General features: G+C 42.0%; 1 protein-coding gene across 3 annotated transcripts in view; it reads left to right on the forward strand.

The window, feature by feature from the left end:
- Positions 1 to 21,389, forward strand: part of MYPN (myopalladin) — a 106,203-nt gene extending 84,814 nt beyond the window's left edge. For 2 of the 3 annotated variants that reach the window (XM_003258209.2, XM_004091108.2), the window contains 7 exons: positions 3,754 to 3,903; positions 4,841 to 4,923; positions 6,755 to 6,881; positions 8,759 to 8,966; positions 11,259 to 11,424; positions 16,171 to 16,304; positions 19,657 to 21,389. In XM_003258209.2, the coding sequence (XP_003258257.1) occupies positions 3,754 to 3,903; positions 4,841 to 4,923; positions 6,755 to 6,881; positions 8,759 to 8,966; positions 11,259 to 11,424; positions 16,171 to 16,304; positions 19,657 to 19,826 (1,038 nt within the window). In that variant the 3' untranslated portion in view covers positions 19,827 to 21,389. The remainder of the gene's footprint in view (positions 1 to 3,753; positions 3,904 to 4,840; positions 4,924 to 6,754; positions 6,882 to 8,758; positions 8,967 to 11,258; positions 11,425 to 16,170; positions 16,305 to 19,656) is intronic. The other variant, XM_003258210.3, reaches the window with a different exon arrangement.
- Positions 21,390 to 22,835: the final 1,446 nt, after the last annotated feature.

Raw genomic sequence — 22,835 nt, forward strand, 5'->3', positions numbered from 1 at the left:
ATTCTGTAGGTTGTCTCTTCACTTTATTAATTGTTTCCTTTGCTGTGCAGAAGCTTTTTACTTGCTGTAATCCCATTTGTCTATTTTTGCCTTTGTTGCCTGTGCTTTTAAGGTCTTACCCAAAAAAAAATTTGCCTAGACCAATATTTTATAGTGTTTCCCCATTGTTTTCTTCCAGTAGTTTCATAGTTTCAGGCCTGGCATTTAAGTCTTTAATGTACTTAGAGTGGATTTTTTTATCTGGTGAAAGGTGAAGATCTAGTTTCATTCTTCTCCATATGGGTATTCAGTTTTCCTAGCACCATTTACTGAAGAGACTGTTCTTTCTCTCGATGTATGTTCTTGGTGGCTTTGTCAAAAATGAGTTGGCTATAAACACGTGGATTTATTTCTGGGTTCTGTGTTCTGTTCCATTGGTCTATGTGTCTATTTTTTTTGCCAGTACCATGGTGTTTTGGATATGATAGCTTTATTGTATAATTTGCAATCAGGTAGCATAATGCCTCCAGTTTTGTTCTTTTTGCTCAGGATTGCTTTGGCTATTTGTGGTCTTTTGTGATTCCATATGAATTTTAGAATTGTTTTTTGTATTTCTTTTTTTTTTCTTTTTTGAGGTAGGGTCTCGCTCTATTGCCCAGGCCGGAGTGCAGTAGTGAGATCTCTGCTCACTGCTACCTTCACCTCCTGGGTTCAAGCAATTCTCCTGCCTCAGCCTACCGAGTAGCTGGGATGACAGCTGTGTGCCACTACACCTGGCTAATTTTTGTACCTTTAATAAAGATGGGATTTCGCCATGTTGGCCAGGCTGGTCTTGAGCTCCTGGCCTCAAGTGATCCGCCCACCTCGGCCTCCCAAAGTGCTGGGAATACAGGCATGAGCCACCACGCCCAGCCTGTTTTTTCTATTTCTGCAAAGGATGTCATTGGTATTTTGATAGGGATTGCATTGAATCTGTATATCACATTGAGCAGTATAGACATTTTAACAGTGTTAATTCTTCCAATTCGTGAACGTGTGTGTGTGCCGTCTTCTATTTCTTTGTGTGTGTGTGCCCTCTTCTATTTGTGTGTGTGTGCCCTCTTCTATTTCTTTCAGTGTTTTATAGTTTTCCTTGTAGAGATCTTTCACTTCTTTGGTTAAATTTGTTCCTAGGCATTTTATTTATTTATTTTTGTAGGTATTGTAAATAGTATTGCTTTCTTGATTTCTTTTTCAGATTGATTGCTGTTAGTGTGTAGAAATGCTACTGATTTTTGTTTGTTGATTTTGTATCCTGCAACTTTACTAAATTTGTTTACCCTAAGAGGTTTTTGATAGAGCCTACATTTTTCTAAAATATAAGATCATGTCATCTGCAAGCAAGGATAATTTAACTTCTTCCTTTCCAATTCGGGTACACTATTTCTTTCTCTTGCCTAATTACTCTGGCCAGGACTTTTAGGGCTACGTTGGATAAAAGTGGTAAAAGTGGGCATCTTTGTCTTGTTCCTAATCTTAGTGTAAAGGCTTTCAATTTTTCCCTGTTCAGTACGATATTAGCTGTGGGTTTGTCATATATGGCGTTCATTGTGTTGTGTTCCTTCTACACGGAATTTGTTGAGGGTTTTTTATTATAAAGAGGTACCGAATTTAATTGAGTGCTTTTTCAGTGTCTATTGAAATGATCATATGGTTTTTGTCTTTGATTCTGTTGATGTGATGTGTCATGTTTATTGACTTGCCTATGTTGAATCATCCTTGCAGAGCCTGAGATGAATCACACTTGATCATGATGAATAATCTTTTCAATGTGTTGTTGAATTTAGTTTGGTAGTATTTTGTTGAGGATTTTTGCACCTATGTTTATCAGGAATATTTACCTGTAGTTCTGTCATTGTTGTTGTTGTTGGGTCTTTGACTGGTTTGAGTATCAGTATAATGCTGGTCTTGTAGAATGAGTTTGGAAGCACTACCTCTTCCTTAATTTTTTGAAATAGTTTGAGTAGAATTGATATTAGTTCTTCTTTAAATGTTTGGTAGAATTCAACAGTGAATCCATTAGGCCCTGGGCTTTTCTTGGATGGGAGACTTTTTCATTACTGCTTCAGTCTCATCACTCATTATTGGTCTGGTCTGTTTAGGTTTTCTATTTCTTTGTAGTTTAGTCTTGGTAGGTTGTATGTGCCCAGGAATTTGCCAATTTCTTCCAGGTTTTCCAATTTGCTGGCATATAGTTGTTCATAATAGCCTCTAGTGATCCTTTATATTTCTGTGGTTATCAGTTGTATTGTTTCCTTTTTCATCTCTTATTTTATTTGGGTCTTCTCTCTTCTCTCTTTCTTTCTTAGTCTAGCTAAATGTTTGTCAATTTTGTTTATCTTTTTAAAACACCAACTTTTTGTCTCTTGTATTTCTGGTCTTTTGTATTTTTTTAGTCTCAATTTCATTGATTTCTGCTCTGTATTTATTATTTCTTTCCGTCTACTAATTTTGGATTTGGTTTGTTCTTGCTTTGTTCCTTAAGATGCCTCTTTAGCTAACTTATTTGGAGCCTTTCTGTTTTTTTTTATGTAGGTATTTATTGCTATAAACTTCCTTCTTAGTAAGAAAGTCTTATCAGACTCTAGTGAAGTATCTACAGAGAGAATGAAAACCCATACCAGAAAATTAGCAAAGCCCAGATAATTTCACTTAAAAAAAAAAAAAACCCATTGGGAATGAGATCATTAAATAGTCAGGCTAAAAAGAAATCAGACTTATGGGTAAATTCAAATTTTAATAAAAGTTTAAAATAAATGTCTTAGTCATGATACTATGTTTTGGGCTATTGATTTTCATAGCCATCAAACTCAACAAATTGATATTTTTCTGTCTACTTAATATCTATTTAATATCCACAGAGTACCTGTTCTTGTACAAAGTGAACTGTATTAGGTTGGTAAATGCTAAAATTGTCATATCGTTATCACTGGATGCTGAAAAATCACATCAGTCAGCAGATTTTTTGGCAGTCAGCTGAGAGAAGGATTTACACCCAGCATGTTTGTGGCAGAGGATCTCTCTGCTCTACTTTCATAAACATTAGCATAGTGTTATCATGTATGGTTAGGTAACCAGGAAAAGTAGAGGAGGACAGCTGTAGCCAGCACTTTATCTCCTCTGTCTTTGAGAGATCTCCTTCACACATGCAAAACTTAACATGAAGTATATAGATAGATGTGTATGTGCACACACACACACACACACACACAGATATTTACATTTTGGCTAGATGAGAAATTTAGCAAGTTAATCCTAGCCTCATTCCATTTAGTGTAAAAAACCATACTAAGCTTTCAAGCAAGGTGACTTATTCTAAGTGCTGAGATCTGCAACTGCAGGAGATTTGAGCTTGTAAATAAGGTAATGAGAAAATATCCAGTATGCTGGTTTTCATTATTTTGCTTCTGAAGACATGTCCAGTCCTTAGGGTGGCTTTTAAAACTAAGTATGAAGTACAAGAAAAATAGTCAAAAGCTTCATCTTAGTCCTGAATTATATTGGATTCTTGACTTAAATAATATAATATTTAATATTAAATAGTATTATATAGGTACAAGTGGAGGGGCATATTATACAGCCATTTTTAATATGTTTTATAACTTTTTTTCAAGTGCTTCATAAAGTATGGTCACTTAAAAGATGGCAGTTGGCCCTTTCCTCACCCCAGACCCTAGTTCATTAACCTCTAAAGATAAACAAAATAGTGTACATCTTGATAATTTTTCATTTCAGGTTTACTGGTTCAAAGATGGGAAGCAGATTTCTAAGAGAAATGAGCACTGCAAAATGAGGCGAGAAGGAGATGGGACATGTTCTCTGCACATTGAATCCACCACCGGTGATGACGATGGCAACTACACCATCATGGCAGCCAACCCCCAGGTGGAGACGCAGGGTTCTGCGCTGTGCTGCACTCTGAGGAAGGAGCGGTTGATGTCATTGTGAATGAGACCTTGAGAAGTGCGAGTTACTAAGGATTGCTGAGGAAAATGAATGAGAAGCATTGTGATTTTGTGTAACCAGGGCACAGCATCACAACTTAAAAGACTAGTTAGCCACTGACGGGTCACTCAATCCTTCAGCCTTTGTCAAGGGACATTAGTAGTATTTTTTCACTACGTATACCTTGCAGACTTCTTGAACTAAATCTTGTGTTTCTCAACACACTGATTCTCTTGAAGAGTCAATAAATCATTATATCAATCATTCTATCAAGAATGGTCTGTCATTTTTGTTCTTTAGTGAATAGGCAAATTACTTCGCAAAGGTTTGTGAATATCCCTCAAACTCATAATGTCCACATTTTTGGATTGTCTTGTTTTTTAAACTTGGAAAGCCATAACCATCCACTTTCCTTTTCTGAATGAAGCCAAATCTTAAAACTCCCCTAAAAGATGTGGCAGAATAAACATCTTCAATTACTATTTGAATAGGAAGTACAGAACTATCACATCCATTCCTATTGAAATGTTAGTTTTGAAGAATCTCTGTTGAGGAACGTATGAAAATATTTGGCCATGCTTTCTAAATTTTGACTGAAAAGAAAGTTAAGTACATAAGAATTCAAATTTCTTTTTACCTTTGTGCTGTTCATATCTCAGTTTAAAAATGAAAGTCATTACCATACTCTTAAAAATCTCTCCCCCTGGAATATTAACAATGATTTAAGAAATCATATTTTATTGTTTTTATTCCTCTCCCCCAAAGAAAAACTCATAATAGCCAAAATTTCACAATGTTCTGGTCCAGAAAATTTTATGTAAATTGAAAAAATGCAAGATTCTTCTTATTTTAATCTTGTTCATTTTCTGTTTGTCAGGGGAGAATCAGCTGTTCTGGCCACTTGATGGTACAAAGTTTGCCCATTCGCAGTCGATTAACTTCTGCTGGTCAGTCTCACAGGTAAAGACAATAAGAATTCCCCTTCTCTAGGCCCTTCCCAAGCACCTTCCCACTGTCATGAGCACCAAAGTACTAGATCCACAAATTCTTAATTAAAGGTAGTCCTTCACTTGCAGCATCAGCATCACCTGGGAGTTGGTTGGAAATGCAGAATCCCAGGCCCCACTCCGGATCTACTGACTCAGAATCTGCATTTTAACAGAATTCCCAGGTGATTCACAAGCATAGTAAAGTTTAACAAGCACTAGTCTCCGGGTTCTTTTTTTTTTAAGTTTGATTTTTATTTTTTAGAGACAGGGTCTCACTTTGTTGCCCAGGCTGGAGTGCAGTCGTGTGATCATAGCTCAGTGAAACCTCAAATTCATGGGCTCAAGCCATCTTCCCACCTCAGCCTCCCAAGTAGCTGAGACTACAGATGCATGCCACCATGCTGGCTCAATTTTTCTGTGTGTGTATAGAGACAGGTGTCTCACTATGTTGCCCAGATTTGTCTCACACTCCTGGCCTCAAGCAATCCTCCTGCCTTGGCCTCCCAAAGTGCTGGGATTACAGGCATGAGCCACCACTCCCAACCTGGCATGCTTTTAGTGGTTCAAAATTTGTAACCATCAGTAGCATCTGCACACATAATATGTAAATCAGACCCATTGAAGTAAGTTACCATCTTTTGTTTCATAAAACAGAAACCTCTAATGATTGAATGTATATTGATGGAATGTTTTTGTTGTTGTCTCCAATACAACAACTGGTTTTCTTCCTCTCTGATTTTACTAACCACTAAGAAGAAAGAGCCTGGCTTTCCACCTGAATCTTATGGTGCCACAAAGTCTTAGCAAAGCATTCCATAGCTGCTGACACAGACGAATTAAATGTGACTTACCAAAGGAACAAAAATAGTGACCCATGTTTCAGATACACTATTGCACCACCATTGCAACTATACCTTCTTCTTCTCCTCCTCCTCCTCTTCTTCTTCTTTTTGAGATGGGGTCTCACTCTGTCACCCAGGCTGGAATGCAGTGGTGCAATCTCAGTTCACTGCAACCTCCACCTTCCAGGCTCAAGTGATCCTCCCACCTCAGCCTTCCAAGTAATTGGGACCACAGGTGTGTGCCACCATGCCCAGCGAATTTTTGTATTTTTTTTGTAGAGACGGGTTTCACCATGTTGCCCAGGCTGGTTTCAAACTCCTGAGCTCAAGCAATCAACCTGCTTCAGCCTCCCAAAGTGCTAGGATTACAGGCTTGAGCCACCACACCTGGCCCCCTCTCCCTTTGCCTCCTCCTCCTCCTTCTCCTCCTCCCCCTTTTTTAAGAACAGCTGTTACCATTGGTCAGTCTTATCCAATTTAAGTTCATAGTCATCTTTAATGGTCTGCCATAATTTATAGCCAGGTTAAATTTTATTACTCAAAGACACAGGGATTGCAGCTGCCTTGCTCTGGGTAGTAAACAGGACTTCTCTTTTGGCTGTCATTTGAGGTTCAGATGGAATACTGATCTATTTGTTTATTTTGATGGCTTTTGAATAACTGGTCGAACTTATAGCAAGGGGAGCTGAGCCCACTTAACCCAGAATGACAGAAAGAAGCTAAGCCTATTTATTTGATTGCAGATCTCACAAGACAATCCCACAGTGTATGAGATACTTACCACTTTATGTTTTACATCAGCTCCACACCATTATTTATTGTTTATGGTCCAGCCTCCCCTTTCCCCCTTCAAAAAAAAAAATCTGTTCTCTAGGTCCTGTAGCCATGCCTAAATGCCTATTATCATAAGTTTGTAAATTTATTTCTATGTTTAATATCTGAACATGCTTGTTGTTATAGGGGAAGATCCCGAGTGCAAGAAAGAGACAAAGAGCCCCTACAGGAACGCTTTTTCCGACCACATTTCCTGCAGGCTCCTGGGGATATGGTAGCTCACGAGGGGCGCCTCTGTCGGCTGGACTGTAAGGTAGACTCCACACCCATGCCTGCTTCCAGATCTGTTCATATTTTGTATTTGCATTCATTTTTGTTTGTATTTGTTTTGTGGGTTTTTTTTTTCAGGAAAGATGAGATGGGGAAGGGAAACAGATCACTTTTTTTATCATAAGGCTTATTTGGAGTATTTAAAGTCAGATGAAATTATTTTATGAAATTTTTGAATCTTTATATATTAATAAAAATTACATTGCTATTATATCAAGTTAATTGCATTTTTAGAAGACAACCAAAGAGGTGATACACAGTAGTTCCGCCTTATCTGAGGGGCACGCGTTCCAAGCCCCGCAGTGAATGCCTGAAACGTTAGGTAGTACTGAGCCCTCTCTATACTATTTTTTATAACCAAGACAGCTACTAAGTATCTAATGGGCAGGTAGCATAGACAGTGTGAACACGGTGGGCAAATGGGTGATTCATACCCTGGGTAGGATGGAGTAAGACAGCATGAGATTTCATCATGTACTCTGGACGAAACACAACTGAAAACTTAAACTTTATTTCTGAAATTTTTCATTTAATATTGTCAGACTGTGGTTGACCTCGGGTAACTGAAACTTTAGATAAAAGGAGGACTACTGTAATTCAGACATTTGCATCTAAGCCTTTTAAGAATTCTAGAATGCTATGGAAGATTTAGATACAAGTCTTTTTGTATGGTGTCTGGAAAGCCTTTATTACCATAAAGCCATATGGTGTAATTTTCACATCCTTGAAGTGAATTGTTGGATGTGTGGCCTTTGAAAATTTATAGACATGCAAATATGGCTCCAAGGTAGTGTATGAGAACAGAAGCTGGTTTCTCATACTAATCAACCTCCATTACCTTTAGCTATTCTGCTTTCTCATTTTTTGACCGGGCTTTAGTTGAGCAGCTTGGATATCTCTCAGAATGAAGAGAAGCTTACATCACCCTTTCTGCCCATAGATGCAGAATGCTATGGAAGACTTAGATGAAAATTAGTCAAAACTTGAAGTTAAGCATTCATAAAGGGTCCACTTCTATCTGTGGTTCTTCTTCTCTCTGTGGCTGCCTAAATAATATTCAGATTGATTGCTACATCCCCCTCCCTAAACTCTGAAAGATTCCCATGCCTGGGTCCCATCCCCAGAGATTCTGACTTATGGTAAATGGGCACCAGGATTTTTAAACACCTCCCACATGATTGTAATACACAGCAAGATTCGAGAACTCTGGTTTAATATCTGGCCTTTCATCATCCTCAGCAAACTAACACAGGAACAGAAAACCAAACACCACATGTTCTCACTCATAAGTGGGAGCTGAACACTGAGAACACATGGACACAGAGAGGGGGGCATACCATGCCCTGTTGCGGGGGGTGGTAGGGGTGAGGGGAGGGAACTTAGAGGACAGGTCAATAGGTGCAGCAAACCACCGTGGTACACGTATACCTATGTAGCAAAACCTGCACATTCTGCACATGTATCCTGTGTTTTTTTTGTTTTTTTGGTTTTTTTTAGAAAAAAGAATCTGGCTTTTCTCTTGGCTATTAGGTATGTAAGCAGTATATCATCTCTGAAATTGATGCTACAGGCCTATTATATCTATCTATTTCACTTTTTAATTCTTATTTATTCTAATCTAGAGTATAATCAAATAGGTTAACCATGACCTCAACTGTGATCAAAGTACCATACAGTTCAAATTCATGCAGCCATTTATTCAGACCCTCCTTTTCTCTCGATGCCCCTACAGAGAGGTTTCTCATCACTCCATGTTTTCTTTCACTGTCTGTTTGGTGCCAAGCAAGGATAAATAATTCAGCCATCAAATAAATGTGCCTGTCATCAGTCATTTGCCTCAGCTGTCCTGTTGTTTATTAGGTAAGTGGTTTACCACCCCCGGAGCTGATGTGGCTACTCAATGGCCAACCTGTGCTACCAGATGCCTCCCACAAGATGCTGGTCAGGGAGACCGGAGTCCACTCTCTGCTCATTGACCCGCTCACTCAGCGCGACGCAGGGACCTATACGTGCATCGCTACCAACAAAACCGGGCAGAATTCTTTTAGTCTGGAGCTCTCTGTAGTAGGTAAGGTTTGCTGCTGGGACCCCTAAACACAACTTCCTCCAAAGTCGTTACCCAAATAGGCAGAGCCTCTGCCAGAATTCCTTCATCCTTTGCCCTAATAACTCCAATCTCAATTTCCCCTTCACTGTGGTAGGGGCGGTATTTCCCACATCACTTTCAAAAACATGCCAGTAATCTAAAATCATAACATGACACCATGTGTATAATACCCATTAAATAAATGAGAGCCATTGTAATCATCAATCAATCAATCAATCAATCATCAATCAATAACTAAATTCCAGTTATTTGCCCTGCAGTCCATCATTCCTGGAGCATACCAGGCTCTTTGTCCTCCATCTAAGCTTTCATGCCTTTGCACCAATGATCCCTCTACCTGAATGTCTTTTTCTGCCTGGCAACCTCCTACTCATTCTGTAAGACCTAAATGAAATGTCACCACCAGGTACAGTGGATCCACCAGGCACAACTACCCCTTCCCAGCCTAACGACCGTAAAGTGTTTCCATAGCACTCAGAAAAGGAGAGATTCATAGAGCAGGTAGGGCCTTCTGTGTAACTGTTAATTATTTGCCTCCCTGAAGAGACGCTGAGCTCCTGAGGTTAGAGACTGTGGCTCGTCTTGCGCATCTCCAGTGCCTCTTTCTCTCTTCTGCGTATCTCAGTGCCTGGAACATGGAAGGTGCCCAAGAAATATTGAATCAATATCTAAACAAATGAAACTTTATATTCTTAGATGGTGTGAACAAAACACTGTAATGCCTATGCATAAGGACAACAAGACATTGTCATCTGGGAGGTGCCAGCCCTGCAGAGCAGTAGTCCAACCAGAAGTAAATTTCAGAATGCAGGAATTCTGGTGCTGGGCTTCCTCCTGCTCTCAGTGTGGCCCTTTAAGAAAATCGGAGTGTGGGGCATGGTGGCTTACATCTGTAATCCCAACATTTTGGGAGGCTGAGGCGGGCGGATCACCTGAGGTTAGGAGTTCAAGATCAGCCTGGCCAACAGGGCAAAACTCCATCTCTACTACAAATACAAAAATCAGCCAGGTGTGGTGGCACACACCTGTAATCCCAGCTACTAGGGAGGCTGAGGCAGGAGAATCACTTGAACCCGGGAGGCGGAGGTTGCAGTCAGCCAAGATTGCACCACTGCACTCCAGCCTGGGTGACAGAGTAAGACTCCATCTCAAAAAAAAAAAAAAAAGAAGAAGAAAATCAGGGTGGCTTCAGCATGCTAATCCTCTCTCTAGGCTAGTGGCAGTTTCCCCTGTATATCTTTTTCCTTCCCTCACTTTTAATTTCTTCTCACCAATAAAATAGGAAAAACTCATTCTGCAAGAACATATTGATTTCAGGCTTTTACCTTTATTTCACTATTTTGCTAAAAAATATTGACTTTGGAACCCTAAGACATGAGGTACCTTTACCTAAATTTGTCCTGGCCAAATCTCTAAAAGCCTCCTTGGGAAGCACAGTCTTGTGTGTGTGTGTTTTAAATAGTATTACTCTGCAGGTGTCAGATTTTTGTGGAAAAACTATTATGTCTTCTACAAAATAAAACTCCTCCCCCCCAAAATCTGTTTTAGTAAGTAGAATATATGGTTTCTCAAAATCTACTGTTGAGATATAAAAGAAATTCCTTTAATTCCACCATTTCTGGCATTTGCATCCCATGCGTATCACCCAGATCCTCAAGTATTGCCTCTCATGGAATGTGCAGAGATGGTTGCCCCATTTCTTTTTGTTTTTTAAACCATTTATGAAGCTTTTATCAAGGCAGCAATCCTCACTAAGAGAAATGAGGGGTGTTCTGAGCAGGAGGTAAGGTGGGTGCATGCCCACTCTGCTAAATTCCAGAACTGTGGTGACTGTGAGGCATGAACCTCAAGGTACTTACTATTCAAATAAGAATGACCCTTCTCCACCAGGCGCAGTGGCTCACACCTGTAATCCCAGCACTTTGGGAGGCCAAGGCGGGTGGGTCACCCGAGGCCAGGAGTTCGAGATCAGCCTGGCCAACATGACGAAACCCCATCTCTCCTAAAATAACAAAAATTAGCCAGGCTTGGTGGTGCATGCCTGTAGTCCCAGCTACTCGGGAGACTGAGGCAGGAGAATCACCTGAACCTGGCAGGGGAGGGGTGCAGGCAGAGGTTGCAGTGAGCTGAGATCTTGCCACCGCACTCCAGCCTGGGTGACAGAGCAAGACTCTGTCTCAAAAAAAAAAAAAAAAAAAAAAAAAAAAAAAAAAAAAACAGAAAAAGAAAAAGAATGACCCTTCTCTTGCTCAGCCAAAGAGGTGAAGAAAGCACCTGTGATCCTGGAGAAACTACAGAACTGCGGTGTTCCCGAAGGCCACCCCGTGAGACTGGAGTGCCGTGTGATAGGCATGCCCCCACCTGTGTTCTACTGGAAGAAAGACAATGAGACCATCCCTTTCACCAGAGAGAGGATCAGGTACAGCAGCCACCACATCCAGAGGGACTCCCACTCTCAGTGGGGCTTGTTGTTCCACCCAAATAAGTCTGCTGCTATCTGAGTCTGGCTTATTTCATTTAGAATAATGCATTTGCATTTCATTGATATTATTGTGTGTATTAAGAATGTATTCCTGGCCAGGGGCAGTGGCTCATGCCTGTAATCTCAGCACTTTGGGAGGCCAAGGCAGGTGGATCACGAGGTCAGGAGATCGAGACCATCCTGGCTAACATGGTGAAACTCTGTCTTTACTAAAAAATACAAAAAATTAGCCAGGTGTGGTGGCAGGAGCCTGTAGTCCCAGCTACTTGGGAGGCTGAGGCAGGAGAATGGCGTGAACCTGGGAGGCGGAACTCGCAGTGAGCCGAGACTGTGCCACTGCACTCCAGCCTGGGCAACAGAGTGAGACTCCATCTCAAAAAAAAAAGAAAAAAAAAAAGTACATGGAATTTATGGAAGATTTTGCAAATTTTTTGTCCCATGTGTTCAATTATATCAGGACCCAGAAAAGCTCTTTGAAGTAAAAAAGCTAAACACAATGAAACATCATGGCAGTTAAACTCCTTTTCCATCTATCACTAAATGATTGTTTTTAAAGTAAGCTTAAGGATCCAGTTTCTTAAACTGGGTACCTTGCTTAATCTTCCCTAACCAACTTAGGGAAATGGCAATTTCTTTGCCATTTTGGTTTTATACCACAAGGGGACAAGTAAATAAAGGTAGCTTCTGTACAAAACTTTCTACTGAGAATTATTTCTCTACAGTAAACTGAAATTGCCCGAGAATGTTGTAGCTCTTGGGTTTTAAAGAATTTTGTCATCTAAAATACGTGTGTGTGTTGTGTGTGTTGGGGTTATGGGGGTGTGGGAGTGTGTATTTTTCTCCAGTAAAACTTAAGCAAGAACAGCGAATAGTCTTGGGTTAATACTCCAATCTAACAATGCAATATGTTAAACTAGATTAAACTATATACCCTAGTAAACTGAGGGTCTACAATTTTAAATATGGTTTTATTGGGCAAAAACAAAATCAATGTCTGGAAAGCTCATTCCCAGTCGAGGCTGACTGCTGGGACTGGGTGATTGCTCAGTCCTGGACTCCAAGGACCAGCTCGGTTTAGTCACCACTTCTTGGGGAAGGCAGTGGCAGGGGAGGGAGGAGGAGTGACTGAGATGCTGCCGTGGGGAAAGCCTAAGACTCAGAGACCGCTGTCCACTCACTGCCCATTCATCTTCCCCCTGCCTTTAGTGAAAAGATGCCTGTCATTTTAATGTAAGCATAGGACATTCTGGCTAGGCACAGTGGCTCATGCCTGTAATCCCAACACTTTGGGAGGCCAAGGCAGAAGGATCGCTTGAGACCAGGAGTTCAAGACCAGCCTGGGCAACATAGCAAGACCCCATCTCTAAAAAAAATTAATTGTCTAGGCATGGTGGCACACACTTGTAGTCCCAGCTACTCAGAAGGCTGAGGAGGGAGGATTGCTTGAGCTCAGGATTTGAAGGCTGCAGCGAGCCATGCTCATGCCATTGTACTCCAGCCTGAGGACAAGAAAAACCCAGTCTCAAAAGAAAAGAAGAATAGGATATTTTGATACTTTAAAGTCATAGTGATCAGCTTCTGAAAACCACACACCTAGGAACATCTGAATGGTCCTAAAACGTGCACGTGTGCACACGCACACACACACACAGAGAGAGAGAGAGAGAAAGAAAGAGAGAGAGAGAGAGAGATACAGTTGCTCCTCAACTTATGACGGACTTATCTGGATGTAACCCCATATAAATTGAGGAGCATACAGAATGCAAGCATCCTAAGTCAGGAACTGCCTGTATATCACTGTGATTATAACTGTGTTGTAAGTATTTACGGTTTTCATGTCCCTGCCTTCTCTCACCTATATGCCTCTGCTCAGGACATTCCTTCTTTGGGAACTCTCTTCGCCTTCTTCTCTACCTCCACGCTGCAGCCCACCTCCCTAATGTCTGTTATCCCTTAATACTCACCTCAAACATCATCTCTCTAAGGAAGAGCAGCGCCCCTGCTTCCTCCCCGGCTTGGTCCAGGGCTGAGTTGATGTTCTTCTACCAGCAACTGTTGCACATAGTCACAATTGTTAGTACTAATGGTTTCATTCTCTCTCCCACAACTAGGCTGTGAGCATCTTGAGGGAAGAGACCACGTCTTCTTTGTTTTCATATGTCCTGACTCTTCACAACACCCAATGCCTTTCACCTAGTAGCATATTATGTAAGATGAAGGAATTACAAACCAATGCATGGATTTCCACTGCTATTGCCTCACCTCACTAAACTACAGCAGTAGCACTCTAATATGTCTCTCCGCGGCCGGGCTCAAGCCCTATTCGATACCCCTCCTCACCACTGTAAGGATGATCATTTAAGAATGCAAACTGACTGGTCACGGTGGCTCACGCCTGTAATCCCAGTACTTTGGGAGGCCAAGGCAGGTGGATCACCTTTGGTCAGGAGTTGGAGACCAGCCTGGCCAACATGGCAAAACCCCGTCTCTACTAAAAATACAAAAATTAGCCAGACATGGTGGCATGTGCCTGTAATCTCAGCTACTTGGGAGGCTGAGGCAGGAGAATCACTTTAACCTGGGAGGCGGAGGTTGCACTGAGCTGAGATCACACCACTGCACTCCAGCCTGGGTCACAGAGTGAGACTCCGTCTCAAAAAAAAAAGAATACAAACTGATTATATCAGCTCCTGCTTAAAATATATCATTAGTTTCCCATAATCTGAGAGGAAGGGTCCCATCCCTTTACCATGGTGCACGTGACCCTCTCCCCTGCCTTCTTCCCAGTGCCCCCACTTGCCAGTATCCCGTGTGCACTCCAACCCCAGCTGTATGGAATATGCCATGCTCCCTCTCACACCACCACGCCTTTGTGCAGGCTGTTCCACCACCTGGAACAGCCACATCCCACCCTCCCTGTGAGTTTCCACTCGACCTTTGAGACTGAGCTGGAGCACATCTTCTGGGAAGTTTTCCCACCCTTGAATTGGCTACATTATATTTCAGTGCTTGAGAAATAGATTTTTAAAGTAATCTCATCTTAGTCATCTCAGGTCTTTATACAGTGTTACATTTTTCTGTGAGCCTAACCTCACATATGCTGGTGCTTCTGAACATCCAGTATCTTCATGCCTCATTGATGCCTGCGGCTTCCCAGAATAACCTTTTCCCCTCTTGTCTTCCCCAGGCATCTTTCCCACGGCATTACTCTAGCATTTGTTGCATTCTATTTATCTTTATTTCTACTTATTTATCTTTTATTTATTTATTTTCCATTAAACTTAGGGATCCTTCTAGAGAAGGAATTTCTTCGGCCAGGTGTGGTGGCTCACACCCATAATCCCAGCACTTTGGGAGGCCGAGACAGGTGGATCACCTGAGGTCAGGAATTCGCGACCAGCCTAGCTAACATGGTGAAACCCCATTTCTACCAAAAAAAAAAAAAAAATAGGCAGGCATGGTGGCGGGCATCTGTAATTCCAGCTACTTGGAAAGCTGAGGCACAAGAGTCTCTTGAACCTGGGAGGGGGAGGGTGCAGTGAGCCAAGATCACACCACTGCATTCCAGCCTGGGCAACAGAGCAAGACTCTGTGTGTCATAAAAAAGAGAAGGAATTTTTGTCCTGTTCATCTTTACACCCTCAGAACCTAGGGCAGTAGCACCTAGCATTTTCCCCAACATAGTGTTCAATAAGTGTTTACTAAAGAAATATATCAAAGAATGAATGGATTAATTAATTAACTAATCAGAAGGTGAAGGTAGCCAATGTGTTAGTGTAGTGAAATTGTGGTGGATATTTTATTACTTTATTCTTGTTATACTTGTTATTAATTGATTTATTCTTGTTTATTCTTATTACTTTATAAATTCTTAGACATAATAACTTTCAATGAAAGGTAAACACTTACTCATCCTTTGAGCTCAGGAAGCTGTTGCTGTTGCCCCTACTGTGCAAATGAGCTGTGGCAGCCCCAGAGGAGAGCTTGGAACTATGAGTGATAAGAGGGCCAGGCCAACAAGGGGTGTAGGGAACATGTGGCCCTATGGTTTTTGATCAATGGCTGCATACTGGAATCACTGGGGAGTTTCCAAAAATCCTAATGCTTGGATCCCAGCCTTTGATTCTGATATAATTACCTGGGATGTGGCCTGGAATTCCAATATGCAGTCAAGGTGAAAAACTATGGATGTGGAGAAAAACAGAAGGAAACAGCAGGCTGGTTTCCTCCTAAACCTCATGAAGCTGGAAGCTGCATGCCCAGCTGGTTACATTAGGAAATGCTGTCTATGCTGCCAGTCCATCCACCCCCTGGCTCTATTTTGTCCTGCTTTCCCTGTTCATCCCAGAGTGTCCTAACAAAGTTATCGATGAAATGTCCAACCCTGTTTGGAAAAGAGATCTTTCTGAACTTTGGTTGTGAAAAGCGGGGGTTCTGCTGGTGGGGAGCGCAACTTCAGTGGACTTGCAGCAGTGGGGAGGGCAACAGCAGGTCTCAGCCCCAGCTGCCCCCTCCTCCTAGCGTGATTAAGCTCACTGCTGCTCTTCTGTGACGTCTCCCACCTTCAAATTTGTCTTGATGTCTGCCTTAAGCTGAGTTCCCCCTTCTTCCTGGAACCCTAAATTTGACAAAGGCACTTCTGCCCCCAGATAAAATATAGGTATATTCTCTCTTTTTCTCCAGTATGCACCAGGACACAACAGGGTATGCCTGCCTTCTCATTCAGCCAGCCAAGAAATCAGACGCTGGATGGTACACGTTGTCAGCCAAGAATGAAGCCGGCATCGTGTCGTGCACTGCCAGGCTGGATATATATGGTAAGTGTAATGCTGTTAGTTGAACATCTGTATGCAACTGACTGCTTAAAAATTTTTTTTAAAGATAAGTGGGTCGGGCAAGGTGGCTCATGCCTGTAATCCACTTTGGGAGGCCAAGGCAGGCAGATCACCTGAGGTCAGGAGTTCAAGACCAGCCGTCACCGTGATGAAACTCCACCTCTACTAAAAATACAAAAATTAGCCAGGCGTGGTGGCACACGCCTGTAATCCCAGCTACTCGGGCAGCTGAGGCAGGAGAATTGCTTGAACCCAGGAGGCAGAGGTTGCAGTGATCCGAGATTGCACCACTGCACTCCAGCCTGGGCAACAGAGCAAGACTCTGCCTCAAAATAAATGAATAAATAAATATAGATGGAATATGTTTCCATAAATGAATTGGGTAGGCTATACTATATTTTAGTGCTTAAGAGATAGATTTTAAAAGTCATCTCATCCTGGTTACCTCAGGGCGTTTGTACACTTTTACATTTTACTATGAGCTTCACCTTCTTCCAAAACAGGGCCTCTAATACCAGGAATTACAGCTAGTCCAGAGTTTGCAAGTGCTTGTGCCTCTGAACAGCCAATGTTTTCTTGCCATCTCCTTGCTGCCGCGGGCCACCCACTGGAACTTCCCCTGCCTGTGATGCCCCGGCAGAATTTTTGAAACTCCTTTCATTTATTCATTGAAAAAATGTGTATTGCTCCAATCCCCCAATCAGACTTCTCTAATAATAGAGAGCTGTCCTAATAATAATAATATCAAGTGACATTTGTAGAATGACACATAGGCTCCCCTCTCTTGTGCAAAGGCGGGATTCAAAGTGATACCTTTAAATCTCCCAGACCCATGAGATTATTATAATTGTAGTTACCTTCATTTAACACTGAAGATTACATGAGAGTAACAACATTGTACAGGCTGTCCCACCACCTGGAACAGCCCACCCCACCCTCCCTGAGAGTTTCCACTCAACCTTTTAGACTGAGCTGGAGCACATCTTCTGGGAAGCTCCCCCACACTTGAATTGGCTATGCTATATATTTAGCGGAAGACTCAGAGAGGTTAATGACTACAGCTAGGAAGCAAATCTAGGCCTTTGCATTGTTTCTTTGAACCACATTTCCAATTTTCAAAAGGATCTAAGAAATAAATTTTTATTTATGTATTTGTGTACTCAATCCTACACTTTTTGACATTAACTGGTATTTTTAGAGACATATTTCTTAACCCAAGAGAGAGTCTCTTTTTTTTAATCCCTTTTTAAAAAACATAATTGATTAGAAAATCTCACATTCAAAACTGGCTTAACCTGATTAGCCAAAGTAATAAATAAGACTAGTTCTGTCTATTACCTGATAGATCTCTCTGCTATTTATGGGTGCATAGCAGGTATTCCCTTTATTTAGTACCATACAGGAGGGGCTTCAGCCTGCCATTTTCCCTAGGTCTAGTTTTTGGAGAAAATACATAATTTTCTGGTTATTTTCCCTCATCCTAGGACTTGAGAAGAGATTAAACTGTGAAGGAAGCAGACACTAATGTACTTTTCCCTGGAAAAATCGGGGAAGAAAGAGGCCAGTAGTGATATGTTCCTTAATCAAGGCTCAGTCCTTAACCATTTCCCAGTCTTCACCAAGTTAGAAGGCAATAGGTCTCCAACTGAGAAACTCCCCACCAATAAGCCCTGAAACAGATGACTCTTGTGCCAATCCTGCCCTCCAGTGGCTGAGTTTCCAGGTCACTTTGCCCTGGCTCTCCTCTCCCTTTCGTTCCTGTCCTGCTTCCATAGCACCAACAATAGGCAGTGCTGTTTCCTCAGTAGGGACCTAGGATGGAGGAGGCGTGGAGGACTTGGGCTGGAATCAGTTCCCTTCCCCGCCACCACACTTCCTGCCTTTCTGAGGAATAGGGACACGTAGGGCTCCCCTCTCTCTTCTCTCACTTCCTAATCCTAGAAAATGTGGTAGTCCAGTTAAGATGTCAGAGAGAGCTGGGAAGGGCTAAGAGATGGAGGGGCTGGGAGGAGAGACTGCGCAAGAGCAGGCCTTACTGAGTGTCTGCTCTTTAGTGAAACCGCCCTAGGTTTGGTCCTCCAAATTTTGATTTTTCTGAATTCACTCAGAGGTATGTAGACTGAAAAACTGAATCAAGATGATGAAATCTACAAAGGACCAATTTCTAAATCAGAATGCTAGAAAGGGGCACAGCTTTCCAGGACCCAGAGCACGAGAGTTCCCCACCTAGGGAATGCCCTTCTGCACATCAAGGTCCCCAGAAACCTAATCAGAAGTTTGCTTGGTAATTTCTGAATCAGGAACCAGAGCAGAGACTATGAAGTTTGGACAGATATTTCACTCAGGCCATGTTCAAATCTTAAAGTCATATCTGCTAAAAACAGCAGCACTTGTTGAACATAGAAACTCTAATAAATTATCTTTTGTCCCTGAACCATGGTTGATTGTACCTAAATTACTTTTCAGTCTTCTTGCTGTAACAATAGAACCTGATTAGGGAGGTGGGTAGGTAGGTAATGACTAATTAGGGTAATTAGGGTGTGAGGTAGGCACTGCTCAGAGGGGCAAACCCACTGTTTGGCTTTCCTTTCTGCAGCTTTCTTGTCTCTATCTTTTGAGGTACCCTCTCTGAGAGCCTACAACCCTCTGTACACTGCCCCTAACAGGTCTTCATGGTAGGACAGTGGAAGGGGATAAGCTTGAGAAATCACCCTAGTCACCCACTCTTCCATCTTATAGAATTCTTTTTTTTTTTTTGAGATGGAGTCTCGCTGTGTTGCCCAGGTGAAGTGGCGTGCCTTGGCGTGATCTTGGCTCACTGCAACCTCTGCCTCCTAGGTTCAAGTGATTCTCATGCCTCAGCTTCCTGAGTAGCTGGGATTACAGGTGTACGCCACCATGCCCAGCTAATTTTTGTATTTAGTAGAAACTGAGTTTCACCATGTTGGCCAGCCTGGTCTTGAACTCCTGAGCTCAAGTGATGTGCCTGCCTCAGCCTCCCAAAGTGCTGGGATTACAGGCATGAGCCACCGTGCCTGGCCGCATCTTAGAGGAATTCTAATCTCTCACTTGTAGGATTCTAATCTCTTACTGAATTAGAATCACAGATTTTGGAATTAGGGGCTTAAGACATCACCAGCACAGTTTCCTTATTCCTGGCAGGGAAGGCTTTATTGTTTTCTTCTACAAATGAGGCAATTCAGACCCAGGTATAGTTATATGCTTTACCAAGAATCTGCAGGGAGCATCGGGGTGAGGACAGAATGCACCTCTGCAGCGTACATGCTGGACTGCATTCCTTTGATCATAACACATTATTTGGTCCATTTTCCAGCTCAGTGGCACCATCAGATCCCACCGCCCATGTCTGTCCGGCCCAGTGGCAGTCGCTACGGATCTCTCACCAGTAAAGGACTTGACATATTTTCTGCCTTTTCCTCCATGGAAAGCACGATGGTGTACTCATGCTCTTCTCGGAGTGTAGTGGAGAGTGATGAACTTTAAGAATGTCTGAGTGCCTGCTGTGTAGGAGAGCGGACTGTGGAGGGGGAATGAGAACAAGCCAGACTTGGTGGTTTCCAAGCAACCGAAGTTGAGTAAGTTCCCACGCTGCTGGACCTGTGGCAAGGAGTGCTTTGAATAAGTCAGCTAGGGATTCTTGCAGTCTCAGCTGAAGGAGAAAGGTAGGGCTGTGCCTTCTAAAGATTCCAGCAGAGATGTGAGAAGATGATACAGATGAACCAAAGATGTCACACAGTTGCCATCCACTGCTTTGGGAAAAAACTAGCATGTTCCCCTGCTCCCTATTGTGTTAGGGATGTTTAGGTTGTACTAGGAGCAATTAGGAGCCATATGCCTGGGCTGAGAGGAGTTAGGCAGTAGTGACCTTAGGATATGACTAACTCACCAAACAAATCCAAGGAGAAAGGTGGAGAGGTCGCCATCACCTTTCATCGATTACATGTATAGCAGTAGTTTTGGTGAATTCACTAAATCAGCTTCCACTTAGCATTAGGAGGTCATGCCATACAACTCACGTATGCAGGCAAACACTTTTGATTTGCATATCCTGGCTGTACTGAGCCACATAATAAGGTGTCAAAATGTGCTTGAGATTCCAAAAACTTGCTGAAACACTTGATATTGCACAGTGCACTTATTTTGTGGCCAAAACATGGCCTTACCAGCTTGTCTGCACTATTTTCTTTTGGGTGGTGACTGGTTTTTTCTGACTTTGCATATCCCTAGACACTAGAACTAAGCGATTGTTAATAAACCAATCAGAAAGAAATCCTCTGTGGGGTCACTTTAAAAACTACTAGCTTCAACTACCACTTACAAAATGTGCAAGAGTCATCATTTGCCCATAAAATACACCTCATGTGCTCCTACCCTTTCCCCAAAAGTCTGAAAGTGTAGGAGGAAGGAAGAGATACAAACAAGGAGAGGAAATGATGGGAGAGTGTTGTTTTTGTCCCTTGCCCCAGCAGAGCAGTGGTTTTGGAAAGAGAGGTCTTTAATAGCTTTGAAATACTTTGAGATCATTGGTCAAATTGCATTTTCTATGTAGAGAATATTCTGCTAAGTGGAAAAGTTGGGGGAAAGGGGAATATGCATCTTTATTCTAATCACCAATTCAAACCCTGCCTCTTAAGGAATTTGTAGACTTAAGTTCACTGTGATATCCCTAGTACCTAGAAGAGTACCTAGCACAAAGTAGATATTCAATAAATATTTGCTGGATGAATGAATCTTCTGTTACTATGTCTATTATAATATAGCCTAATCTTATATTCTGCAGGAATATGCCACCCACACACACCAGTCCAAACACTGCCCTGGGAATGCTCATCACAGCACAGTTTGCTCTAGGCTGTCCAGGGAAATGAATTGCAGGTGTCTGTTATCAATTCCCTGTGCTCGAATCTCTGGTGCTGTCTGTGCCAAGCACACTCAGCTGGCATTGTATTTGTGTGAACAGACAGTAACTGCTTAGAAAGGCTTGAAACTGTCTTCACTTCAAAGCAAGGATTTCCAGCATAAAAATAAATTCATTCACTCGAGAAATCATTTGTATGTCTACTCTGTATGAGATGCTGTGCTAGATACTGCAGCAGATGTAAAGATATGAATAAGTCACAGTCCCTACCCTCAGGGAGCTCACAACCTATTAGGGAAGGTAATATTTGAGGTATGCAGAATGCTGTCTCTTGAAGCAAAGTAGAAGTTTCTAGTGCTCTTCATTCCATTTTTTTCATAACTTTAAAAATCTTTTCAATCTTTATTTCTTAATGAAACAAAATGCCATAGGTTACATCCTCAAGCAATAACTATTTTAATTATTCAGCAGAATTATTAGATTCTGTTTTTTAATGTATTCAGTAACAGTAGTAAAATACAGGCATCCTTAATGGAATATAATGCATTTCATATGGAATCCAGTAAAATATCGTTTCCATATTTACTTCTGAGATCTCTCGTAAACAAAGAGCACTTTTCTTCTTTCTTTTTTTTTTTTAATGGAATCTCACTGTCACCCAGCCTTCAGTGCAGTGCCACGATCTTGGCTCACTGCAACCTCTGCCTCCCAGGTTCCAGCGATTCTCCTGCCTCAGCCTCCCAAGTAGCTGAGATTACAGGCACACACCACCACGCCCGGCTAATTTTTGTATTTTTTGTAGAGACAGGGTTTCACCGTGTTGGCCAGGCTGGTCTCGAACTCCTGACCTCAAGTGATCTACCCACCTCAGCCTCCCAAAGTGCTGGGATTATAGGCATAAGCCACCTTGCCCAGCTTAAAGAGCACTTTCTAACTCCAGGACTGCTCCTAGATTGTACACCAGACCTCCCCATTACACCTACTTGTGTAAACCCTAGATAGTTCTCCCATGAAAGGATGCTCTTCATCTCCGTGTGTCTTAGCTTTCTGAACAGAGAACTAAGATAAATATTACATGTGGCCACTAGGTGGCGATGTCTCACCCCAAATATTAACAGCCCTAAAAATTCCTGAAATTTGAGCTATTAGATTATGTTAAAGCAGGGTTTCCCAACCTCAATACTATTGACACTTTGGACTAGATAATTCTTTGTTATGGCGGACTGTCCTGTGCATTGTAGAATGTTTAGCAGCATCCCTGGCCTCTATCCACTAGTTGTTCTTCCCCAAGTTGTGGCAGCCCAAAATGTCTCCAGACATGGCCATATGTTCCCTGAAAGGCAGAATCCCCCTTTGTTGAGAACCACGGTGTCAAACAAATCAGGGCCCTGCTTTAAGAATTCCATTAGAACTCAACCCAGCACAATGACTGTAATCCTGGCACTTTGGGAGGCTGAGGCAGGAGGATCGCTTGAGCCCAAGAGTTCGAGGCCAGCCTAGGCAACATAGCGAGACTCTGTCCTACAAAATATTGACTAAAAAAAGAATCCAATTAGAATTCAATTACAATGAGGAATATTTGAATAAAAATTTTAGTTCCATTGGATGTTTGTTTTCAACATATCCAAAATCAG

This window comes from Nomascus leucogenys, chromosome 18, assembly GCF_006542625.1.
Source record: "Nomascus leucogenys isolate Asia chromosome 18, Asia_NLE_v1, whole genome shotgun sequence".
Lineage (NCBI taxonomy): Eukaryota > Metazoa > Chordata > Mammalia > Primates > Hylobatidae > Nomascus > Nomascus leucogenys.